Consider the following 12,526-nt stretch of genomic DNA (forward strand, 5'->3'; position numbering starts at 1 on the left):
TATTTCACCCATAGTGCCTGCGTACCCTGCCAGTTAAAAAACAAAACAAACAAAACACTGACTAATATGTGTGTACATAAAAGAAGCATGCTGAGCATGCTGGGAAAAAAGCAGAGAATTCTGGGGGAACATGCATACAGAATTAATTCACGTGCAAGTAGACACTCAAATTCACTCCTATCACATGACCCCCGAATCCGTATCATGCACGAAATGCGAAAGCCAAAGGGTGCAAAGCAGGCCGGCTTATTTCATTGTGAGTGACGCAGCTGCGCAGGAATACAAGGGAACAATGAGGCTGGAAGTGACACGCAGGCAGGCAGCCACATTCAGGTATTTCATTCAGGTCTTTGCACATTAGTCACGCCTTGGCGAATCCCTCCGTGCTTCCCAAATGTAACACATGAGTAATAAATATTGTTTGGCAGGAAACAAAATCGAGTTATGCAAATGCACCTGGAATAATAAGAACACATCTGCACATCAGTCGCAGTTATTATTTCTGATCTGCCTTCAGGTGGTAATGTTATTTACTGTACATAATTTAGGGCATTTTACATCTGACGACAAAAACATGACAGATTATTGCTTTTTTACTTTCCAAAGCGTACAGGCATCATTCTTATCGCTTCATGCCTATCTCACTGAGACAGGAAAGCATATTTATTGCATGAAAATTTCAAAGCTAATTCCTACAGTGTGGCATACTGCTGTGAAAGGCAGTCTTATCATTAGCTTTCAGCAAAGACTGGACAAGGCGGAATGTTCCTATGAGCGAGACCAGAACCAAGCACTTTTATATAAACGCCCAACACGTATCGCCCTCCCCTTGCCTTCATATGATTTGCGCAGCACAGACTTTCCAAAGGGCTTCACTTTCACAGATCTGCTAGGGTGCATAATGAATACCTTCCTCATCATCACCTGCATCATCACCCCTCTGCTCTACATCATACCCGACAACTAAGCATGTGACACCCTTTAGAAAATGCATACAGCGGAACCCATATGCTGTATGAATACTAATTACCTGATGATGTCATTTGTAGGTTTTAATGGTGCCAGTCTCTCCATATTGCTGGTGAGGCTGTACTAGAAAATAACAGTTTGGTTGCATGATTTTAAGGGTAATTGCTCAGTCCATTAATGCACATAAAAATTGAAGCTTACTTGCATGTAACAACAGGTTTCTCAGTCTCAGTATATTATTTATATACTATGAACCAACCTTCAGCTTTCTTCGTATGGTACCGTATGAATGCTGAGAACTAAATGCCCACAATATATTATCAGAATTAATGGACACTGCATCAGATGGCCTGGATGACTTCTAATTATTTTTACGACTGTCTTGATGCAAACATTTCTTGTGCATTTATATCTACTTCGTGATTTTTTTAGCTGCTTTTTCACAGCAACAGCCACACTCCCTGTGCAGCACTCCCTGTGCAGCGCTCCCTGTGAAGCGGGCAGCACATCCGTGTGTGTTCACACATCCATCTGTCTTCCAGCGATTTATCCCGGCCAAGGTCGTGAGGGACCCGGAACCTCACGTTTGTTTAGAGTGTTACAAATTAAAGCACACATCCACACGTACAGCTTGAACATAACAGATTTTCTCACTGGAACGTTCCATTTTGTACGTTGACAGACATGCTGCAGCCAAACTGAGCCAAACTGTCAGTGTGTCATCATTTTCTCCCAATTGTGTTTGGGCCCGGTCTCTGGCCGGCTGCTGTTCCATGCTCTGCATCTGGTCCGAGCAGAGAAAGATATTAAGAGATAACAGTTTATCAATCTTACACCATCTAGATTTGCAGAACCCTTAATAGAGAGGCACAACAAATGACCCATGACTTACGTGAAAAGAGCTGCCCTGTGGCTGGTAAATGAAATGAGCAAATCATCAAGCAGCTTTCCCACTAGACTGTACCCAATAACTCCACGGCATAAAGGCGCCCAGGCTGCCTGCTCCAGCTGGACTAGATGGTGACGCTCAGCCACTGGTACATCTGCCTTGCCCAGGACTGGCCTGCCTGTCAACATCCTTTCCCATTTACAGGTTCCGGAGCCACTTTAAAACCCGGCTCTCTCCATACATCTGTGTGCTATGCATTTTAAAACCCAACACACATCTAAAACTCCCATTCCTCACCCTCACCATTACCCAGGCTGCCATTATCCAGCAGATGCTCCTTTCTCAACCTCCACCTGACTTTTATTATGTCAGAGGTACAGGTCCAGTTGGATCCGAGTTCTGAGCCTAGCACCCCCCGGTGTCCAGCCCCTGATCAGGTCCAGGCTCTGCCTTTTCATATCACTTACACACGGAGTGCATGGGTGCTCTGTTGAATACTGTACGTTTTGGAGTGTAGTTGTCAAGCAGAAGACAAGAATACAGAATCCTTTCAGTTACGCCAGTCTATAATCATGTGTGGGTCGCTTCTGAGGGAAAATAGATATCTCATGTCATGCTAGGGATTTGCATTGAATGGACACAGGATTTTTTTGTTTACAACAGAGCAAAGTAATACTCACTAAATAAATATGCTCTCTTCCTCAGAGACAAACAGCACTTCTGCTGTGTGAAGTTAAATTCAAACTGGCATTTGGAAAACGTGGGAAAGAATCATTCCAAGATGGTGTGTAATTAACTAGATGTGTCGATGGAAAAACCCTAAAACTCACATTTTAAACTCGATCCAATTATATGCAAGTATGAGTTCTTAGGACTTTAAGGACATTTTTTTGCAATTATATTTAACTTCCCTTTTAAAAAAAATCTTAGGAATATGCCCTTCAGATGATAACCAAATCAGTCATCATTGAAGTGCATAATTAAAATCTGATCCCAATTTTGATTGCCTATTATTCTAATTTATTTATTTTTCTATCCCACAGTGTCATACCGAAACTCCTTACCAAGCTCATTTGTTAATTAACATGCAGATGATCACAGGCTGAGACTACCTTTGTCTACTGTTTTTCTGAGCATAAAGGGAAAAAGTAAAAGAACCCCTAATTAGTAAGGAATTTCTGGGATCCATTATAAATTTAGATGCACATGACAATGCACCTGCTCAATGCTGCCGCATTACTTGGACTGCGGTGTCTTGAACAACAAAGAGACTTTCAAGTCAAGACGACAAAGAATTGAACAGAAAGCAGAAGCTTCATCACATATTTGGGACATCAGAATATGGGAATAAATAAACAAACACACACCCAAAACAGGAACTGTCTCGTAATAAATCCGGCCAAAGACGGCAGCATTTTGACATTGAAAAGGCAATCATCAAAACAAATAAAATATTTAAATTTGCAATGTGTATGAATGAACTCCTTTGGTGTGAATAAATTATATTGCTGATATCAAAACAATAACATGGCATAACAGAAATACTGTTAAATATTTTAGCCTGGGGAGATAATTCATAATTTGGCCTAATTTCTATGATGATGATGGTGATAATGATGATGATGATGAAAATGATATTATTATTTTTATACACTTCATAAGACTGTCAAGAACTCATGTTGTTAAGCACATTTCATACAGTGTTCAGTTTAGAAGAACAAAGCTCACTATATATCCATTCTCTTTTTTTACATTATTTTAGCTGGTAAATGACAAATAGTATCAATTAGAAAAAACAGACCTTAGGTGAAACTGAAGAGGGAAAAACATGCAGGAAGACAAGTTTGATGGGCTGAGAGAGAAGTCTGAGGTCTTATTTAAGCAATGGAAATCACAGTGAGGAGCCTGCCTGTCCCTGAGAGTGAATTTATATATTCAGGGGCCGCTATAATAGGTACACCCCTCTCATTTATGCTCCTACAAACAGAGAATCATTTTGCTGCGAGCTCCATAAAGCACAAAACAGGGTCAAGAGCTTCACTTACTCTTCCACAGTGCTTTTGAATGGGCAGGATGTGCCCTCTAGGTGATGGTGGAACTGTTGTGATTGTTAGTGTCAAATGCTGTGGTTCCAGTGTCTCAGAAACAGCCATCCTCTGGGGATTACATACACAGTGCAGTATCCCGGGTTTACAGAAGATGGTGAGATAAACAAAAAAAGATCCAGTCAGTGGCAGTTCTGGGGGTGATGACACCATGTTACTGAGAGTGGTCAGAGGAGAATGGCCAGACTCATTAAAGTGAAAAGGAATGCATACAAAAATGTCATGGACAAAACTAGATAAGGAAAGCTTACAGCATCACACTGAATACCTGCCTCAAAGAATTCAAGTCTTCAAGTCTTCCCTGTACCATGCAGATGTACCTAATAAAGTGGCCTCACACTTCCGGACTAGAGGATCTTTAATGTCTTCCTCAGAGTAGTTTTCAAAGGGGGAAAAGGGAGCTACCCTAATTGCTTAGCATGCCCCCAGAGTTTGCAAACCTGGCGAGAGCAGCTGGTTTGACTGGGTGACGTGTGTTAGCCACAAAAGGAGGCCCAATCAGCCCACAGCTATTCCCAGGCTTCTACAAGACCTAATATGAAATCGTTCACTTTCTTGGGATCCGAGATTTTTTCCCTCCTGGAGTGGAGAGAACACCCCCCCCACCAATCTGTGGTGAAATAACCATGAAGCAAAGAAGCACCCGCATTTATTTTCATAATGAAATAACTCAAATCTTTAAATCCAATTAAGAAAAAACACTAGCATTTCAACCCACATTATGTAATAGTATATATATGTAAAAAAAAAACCTGGAAATTTCCCCGGAGGTGATGACATTCAAAGCAGAGGCACACTGTGTGAGTGCTGTGAAGCTAATGAAAGGTGATGGATATACAAGGGGATTTGCTGTCCCCTGCACCAGTCACACAATATCTGCACCCCGGTGACTGAAACAACACGCTGCTGTAGCTCTTGACTGGACGTGCAGCTCTTCATGAGCTGAGTGTGGATTAGCATCAGAATTCCCCTCTTAAATGAAGGCCTCCCTTGCCCAGGAAGCTGCCACTCGCTTCTAGCTACGCAGGCTGTCCTGGAAAACTCCGCTGGGCTAATGTCCAAAGGGTCGTACACGCCTAAGTCTTTGGGGGGGGCTGCATTGCTTCTTGCATCCGGCAGAGTTGAAAGAAAAAAACAAGCCAATTGACCAACCCACCCCCGCCACCCGCTCTCGGGTTGGTTTGCACTAGGACACGGTCCTCCAACAGAGATGGGTCATGAGTCCCCCTGGGAAAAATCAGAGCAATGCCCACAAAAGCCTCTGCCACAAAAACGCCATGCCCCCACTCCCCCAGCATAAAAGAGTGCAAAACTTAATGGTGCCCTAATTTTCCACTTGAATGAGCGATCCTCGTAAACATTAATCTTGCCTAAATCAATTAGGTGACATGAACAGCCATGTTTCCTGAAACATTTGTTTAACCCCTGAGATTTCTCACCAAACTGCACAGCCCTGCAGAAAGCAGCGAGGAGGGCCTAGCTTTGATCCCAAAAGCCCACGAGAGAATCAACCGAAGCAGCGCGGCCGGCACTAGCAAGACGGCACTGACTGAAAAACTCCCAGCAGTACCGTCATTTGCAGAATTGCTCACTTTCAGAGCATCCCTGCGGCCCTCAGGAAATGATCCGTATGGAAAAAGCAGCACGCTGTAGCAAGTCGGTCGGCGCATTCTGTAAATGTGAATTTTGGACATGTGCAGTGGCACCCAGGCCTTTGCAGTGGCCTCTCCTCAGACACGGGGAGATGCAGTGTGCACAAGGCTTGCCACTTTGCTCTGCTCCATCATTCAGACAGGTTCAGGGACCGGTACTCCCCCAGCAGCATTTGAAAAACCTCTAGAACAGAGATCGTCCCCTCCCTGTCAACAACCGGGGGCAAAAAAGTAAGCAGCAGGCTGACGAGATTGAGCCCTCCCCTCTCAGCTTCACGGAGCATTGTGACTGGAAATAACTCTGGCTTTTGTTCAGAGAGCATTGTTCCTGCTCCTGCTCTAATGAATAATTAACCAAGCGAGCTGATCTCCCCTCGGTACACTCTCGAGCCAGGGTGCAGCTTGCAGCCATTGATATTAATATTGCCACACACTTCCTCAGTGCTGGAAATATGTGTCACAGTATGTGTGCATCACTCTCCTGCTGCGACATACCTTTGAGGTCGCACTACAGTAAGGTTCACCACAGTGGCTGCTGTGTTAAGCACACCAGACTGGCCATTAAGGTAGGAGCGCCCCCTATAGGCCCCATCAGGCTGTGCCAAAATGAAGCTATTTGATCTTTTCAGAGCATCCCCACACCCTGCAGGAGCAAAGGCTGTTATCTGCAAAATATTACTAAATATTCCATCCTTCCATCCTTTGTCCATACCTTGTCCTATGCAGGGTCGCATGGGTTCAGAGCCTATCCTGGAAGCTACAGGTGCAAGGCAGGGAATAACCCAGGCTGGGCTTCCAACCCATTGCAGTGATATTAAATACTTCTTCTCACAAATTCTCCTTCAATAATTCTGTGGGCTTCCACATCTGATACTTGCATAGAATTTTATCCTCATGAGTCTAAATTGCTATTTGTTGTTCTGTTCTACACACATCATTCTGGGCATTCATAGTAAATCTATCCATCCATCCATCCATCCATCCATCCATCTTCTAACCATTTTTCCTTGTCAGGGCTGCAGGGGATCTATAAACTTTCTGAGGCAGCATATAGGGCCCAAGGCCATCACAGAGCACTCACACACTCACACACAATGATATTCTGTGGGCAATTTAGAAACACCAATTCACATGCACTGCATGCCTTTGGAATGCGGGAGCAAACCCAAGTAACCAGAACCTGCAAACTGCACATGCGCAGCGTAGGCGGGGCCCACACTGGAGGTACGGTCAGATGGTGCTGCCCACTGAACCACCATGCCACCTGCTGTAGGGGAATTAATACTACAAATGTAAGTGCTTTTTCTTGTATGTAGACTTCCCAGACGTCCGCTGTGGTTTACAATGAAAAGTGCAGTCACCAATCAGTAATCCACTCAATTAAACCTTGTTTTATTGTAGTGCCTTTTTCAAACAGTTTTAAATGATTCTAATTAATTAGAGCAATTTTTTAAAAAGCTGCCTAAATGTGAATATTTCCTCAGGAGGTTTTCGTGTTCTCAGTAAGACTAAGCATTTTCAAACAAAAAAAATCCAGTTATGGGGCTTTGCCTTCTCCTCCATAAACGGCAAACCTGCTTCTCATTTTTTCCCCAAACAAGCTCACTGTGTAAATCGGGAGATAATTTCCAGGTTATCAGCTTCAATCACACTCCATACTCCAGACTAAAGTGGTACAAGCCCAGATCAATCAAACCGACCTCCAAAAAACTGAGATAAGAAAACTTCTGTGAATCTACATTAGGGTTTCATCAAAGATACATTACTGAACTAACGGCACAGGACAATACATCATTAACTGCTACAGCTGCAAAGATCTCCCATGGGTGCCCATCTACCCCACAGCCTGCTACAACACGTGTATTTTAACAGCAGAAGCTTCGGAGCTCATTCTAGTTGTGCCCAGTTGCTGTGACGGGTAAGACTCACTCGGCCTTTGTACCCCTAGGTTACGTACAGCAACCATCAGCTGAGCCTCAGGATGGTACAGAGCCAGCAGGAGTTGGCTACAAACAACTGAGGGATGCATTTTTGTGAATCTTCAGAAACAAACCAAAAAGCAGACTCCTAGATTCCGTGTGAAGAATGAATCAGGTGAAGGAACCAGGGAATATCTGAAAATGAAGTCAGACTGGCAGACAAAATCAAAAGCTCTAGATAGATAGGCATGGGCAATAAATCTTCAGAAAACTTGGAAAGGAGCTTCAAGGCTGAGCAAGGAAACAAAGGCTGCTGTTTTTCACATAGGGGGCCAGAAGCTGTGAAGGTTTTAGCAGGTTTGTCATACAGTCACCATCTTCTAATCGGCCAGCCAGTACACTTGCAAAATATTCAAGTCTGTACAATAGATTTGGGATTAACATTAGAACAATGTTCAAGTATGGAATAATTGACGCACAGTAAAAAGAACAAAAGAACAAAAGAAAAACACTGGCAGTGATTACAGTCCATAGCACTGTTGGCTCACACCCCTGGGACCAGGGTTCCAGTCAGTGCTGTGGCTCCGTGTGCGGAGTTTGCATGTTCTCCGCATGTCGTCATGGGGTTTCCTCCAGGTACTACAGTTTCCCCCCACAGTCCAAAAACATGCTGAGACTAATTAGACTTAAGAAATTGCCCCATCCTGGGTTATTCCCTTCTTTACACCTGTAGCCTCTGCTAAAGGCTCTGGACCCCCCCCACGACCCTGAATAGGATAAGCAGTTACAGAAAATGGATGGATGGATGTTAAAAAACCTCAATAATTATGCAATTAAACCTATGCAACATAGGTTTTAAAGGCAGTTTATATTAATGCATTTAATATATGAAGAAAAAATATAATGAGTAATGATATGATTTGTTTCAAATTTTAAATACTGTAGTTAATTAAAGGTATCCTGCCTTTACTTGCTTGTGTTACATTTTCCTTATTTATATAATGCAAATTGCTAGGAAAATTATGTTTTTTTTTTTCATTCCACTCCAAGCCAAGTCAGAGAAGCGTAATCTTTTGGCCCAGGATCCATTACTCATGTCGTCTAAATGGCCATCGGTGAATGGGTCCTGATGCATTTTGTAGCAATATTTTTACTTTAATTACTGCGTAATTTTCTGCAGTGAACTACAGGCTGGAATAAAGGATAGAGTCCTTTTGCTAACTGCTGGTAATTTTCACCTGCATATTAATAAAGTTTCCTGGCAGTGGATTTATGTACAGTAGCTGAACTGTTTATCGGTTACGCCAAGCACCACACCACCCTTACCCTCCCTCCTTCACCATGGTTTTTAGCAGTATGCTTTCGCCAGTATCACCCCCCTCCCCCGCCCTCTGCTCACAGTATTATGATCCAAGAGTCACATTTCATTTCCACACTTTTCAATTATCAGCCACCGCAACAGCATCAGAAATCCATCCCTGCAAGATTTGTCCTGACTAAAAATCGATACTCTGGATTTTAGCGCTTTCTCATCTTGTCGTTGTAGTAAGCACTCAACGCCACTTACTGGCTACCACATCATCCAATAGTGCATTGCGCTAAACCAGTGAAAAAAGGGTAACATTCGAAAGTCTCTAAGAATCTGCTACTTCTCGATGGTGTACTGAAAGTCAATGCTCTGAGCTGCAAATTAGCAAAATATATATCCTATTGGTAATTATGCAAAGAATATGACAGAAGAGTAAACAGGGATAAATAAACATGGCCTTTCCTTTAGTGCTGGTATAAGTGTTACTGGGAAATGCTCCATAACGCCACAATGAGAAGAAACATCTGAGACCATGGACCAATTTTCCTTTCCATATAAACAGAAAAAGATCGAGGCCTGAGCAATTACTAGCAATATGACAGATTTAGTGTGACACGCAGGTCATAAATTTCCCAGCTGCCTTGCCTGGGGGGGTGGGAGTGTTCACCAGCGCCGTCACTGTGACAGGTTTTCATAAATTTTAGCACCTTGACCCTCCCCGTCCATCACAATTGCTCAATGTCAGCTGCGGAGCCATAAGGCCTGAAAAGCACGGGCCCATGGTCACTATCAGCTGCCCAGTGTCCACCAGGAACCCTGAGAGGCAGACCAGGCCGTGCCAATTTATACATCCATTTAGGAAGCGGCGGAGTCAGTGTGACATTCATTTTATGAGCCATAATTCTCTTGCTCGGCTCCTGCTTTGTGGAGATGCTCCTGGATCCATCAACAGAAGCTCGAAGCAATTTCACAGGTGATATCATCCAGAAACAGTGTTTTTTATATACAATGACTTTCTGCTGTATTTGTTTTTAATATGTTTAAGGTGTGTGATCAGGCAAGAACATTTGCACACCATTTGAAACTATTATTGTGGCAAATGAAATTATTGTCCTGTGGCAGACAGTCAGTTTTACTTTCCAAAGTCTTTGAAAGAATTTGTGTAAAGCATTTAAATGGGGTCACAACAAACAACAAAACAAGTTTAGTACTGACATTAAAACAGTATGGAACATGAAGGCAAAACATGGTTCCAGAGATGACCAGAGTTGTAAAAGTCTCTGTAGGGCCATGTACAGTACTTTATATTCTAGTAAATACCACTGCTTAATTAGCCTGATTAGTATTTAATTAACTGTATAACTAAGGTGTTTTCACTGAAATACATATTTCATGAGCGGGAAGTGAAACACAATATTGAACTGCACTGCGTTGATTTTTTTAAAAACAAAATGTCTAAAAATGGTGTTCATTAAGTACTCAAGACAAACTGTTAGCAAGGCCTGCAGAGTATACGAAGTCTGATGTAGGTCTTAGAGGAGTGCTTCTTAGCCCTGGTATTAACGAGGCATCGTGTTTGCAAGCTTTTTGGCTCTCTTAAATACGCTAACAACCTCATTACTAAAAGAGAACGGTTCAGATTGGTTCAGTTACCCAAATAATGAATTGAACTGAGTGCACAAGTGCTCGAGTAAATTAAAAACCATTACACTCCGTAGCCTGCTTACCCAGACACAACGACATTGCTAACACTGACCCAGCAACACTGCTAAGCCCAACAAAGCGACACTGTGAACCCAGATACAGCGACAAAGCTAACCCAGCAAAGAGACACTGCTAACACTGACACAGCGACACTGTGAACCCAGACACAGCGACACAGCTAACCCAGACACAGAGACACTGCTAACACTGACACAGCGACACAGCTAACCCAGACACAGCAACACAGCTAACCCAGACACAGCGACACTGCTAAGCCAGACACAGCGGCACTGCTAAGCCAGACACAGCGACACAGCTAACCCAGACACAGCAACACAGCTAACCCAGACACAGCGACACTGCTAAGCCAGACACAGCGACACTGCTAAGCCAGACACAGCGACACTGCTAAGCCAGACACAGCGACACTGCTAACACTGACACAGTGACATTGCTAACCCTGACACAGCGACACAGCTAACCCAGATACAGTGACACTGCAAAGACCAACACTGCGACACTGCAAACACCAACACAGTGAAAACTCTTCGTTTGGAATGTGAAGGTATCAATGTAAGTTAAAAATTGGACTTTGCCAGTTTTAGACAGTCCCTCATGTATATGCGTATGTGGGCTTATGTTGTGGGTATCAAATATCCCCACCATGTGAATTTTGTGAAATAGAATTAGGTGATCAGTGTTAAAACATCACACAACAACAAAATGTGTCCTCTGCATTTAACCCATATATGACTTTTGTGACACAGCAGGGGGGCAGCTAATTCAACACCCAGGGAGCAGTGGTTGGGGGCGGTACCTTGCTCAGGGTACCTCAGTGGTGCCTTGCTGGTCGGGGATTCGAACCTGCAACTTTTCGATTACAAGTGCGCTTCGCTAACCATCAAGCCACCACTGCCCAGAGTAACAAAAACTTGTTAATTTGATGTTATGTGGACTGTTTTTTCAGGGGAAACTAATTTTTATAAAAATCTGTGAGTGCAAACAAAAAACTAAAAATGCTGTAAGTATTTTGTTTGGTTACTTATGGTTATGGTTAGGGTTGGGTAGGGGTTCAGGTTGTCATTCTTGGGGATTAGGGATTTTCCCATAGAAATGAATGGACAGTCCCCACAGATATATAAATACAAATGCGTGTGTGTGTGTGTGTGTGTGTGTGTGGGTATTATCGATATTATCGGCCATCCCAATTTTTTTTAATTTAAATTTCACTTTTTTTTTTTAATCTCACTCAGCCCTAAGGAAGATGCAGAGGACGGACAGAATGTACTACTTCATATGTTGTTGATTCATATAAACTATGTAACATAATTAGGAAGTTATATTTTAACGTGACCTATCTCACAGATGGTGCATTGAAGTTTGAAGTGTATGCGCTGTGCGATGCCAGTAGGACAGGAAGGGGAGGCGGAGCTAAAGTGGAACAAACCATCATTTGCTGGAGGGGTGTGGTACATGGTACTCTGAGATCGGAAGATTATATTTGATGTCTTTTAATTCATATGAAATATAATTAATTATTTTGAATTTGATTTATGTAATAGTGACATCGCTCAAAACTGGGATGACAGCTGCCACCCTTGTAGATGCTCCACTGCCGAGGTTTAGAAACCACTGCTTGAGACAATTCTCAGCAGTAGCTGGATAGTCCTACCTGTCCCCTGTTGAACCAGGCTTCTTGTAGCAGAAGATTGACAGGCCAGCGCCTGCTGGAAGCGCCTCCTTCTCTGCCTCCCAGTCTGCTTGCTCACTGGGCCTCAGGCCAACGAAGCTCACTCCTTCGCTGAACATGACTCTGCAAGAAACAGCAGCAGAAAGAGGATTTGCACAACATATTGCAACTTGTTTGATTAGTTGCTTCACTATTCATTTATTTAAAGGTAGCATAGCATACAAATGTCACTTATTTAAACCTCAAGTCATTTTCAGTTATATTTCATGCTCATTGGGCACAAGCAGGG

At 43.0% G+C, this 12,526-nt stretch overlaps 1 protein-coding gene across 3 annotated transcripts in view; it reads right to left on the reverse strand.

Annotated features, from left to right (window-relative positions):
* Positions 1-12,526, reverse strand: part of LOC111857809 (transmembrane protein 132C) — a 200,220-nt gene that overhangs the window by 74,171 nt on the left and 113,523 nt on the right. For all 3 annotated transcript variants that reach the window (XM_023838982.2, XM_023838983.2, XM_072709118.1), the window contains one exon: positions 12,220-12,360. In XM_023838982.2, the coding sequence (XP_023694750.2) occupies positions 12,220-12,360 (141 nt within the window). The remainder of the gene's footprint in view (positions 1-12,219; positions 12,361-12,526) is intronic.

This window comes from Paramormyrops kingsleyae, chromosome 2 (assembly GCF_048594095.1).
Source record: "Paramormyrops kingsleyae isolate MSU_618 chromosome 2, PKINGS_0.4, whole genome shotgun sequence".
Lineage (NCBI taxonomy): Eukaryota > Metazoa > Chordata > Actinopteri > Osteoglossiformes > Mormyridae > Paramormyrops > Paramormyrops kingsleyae.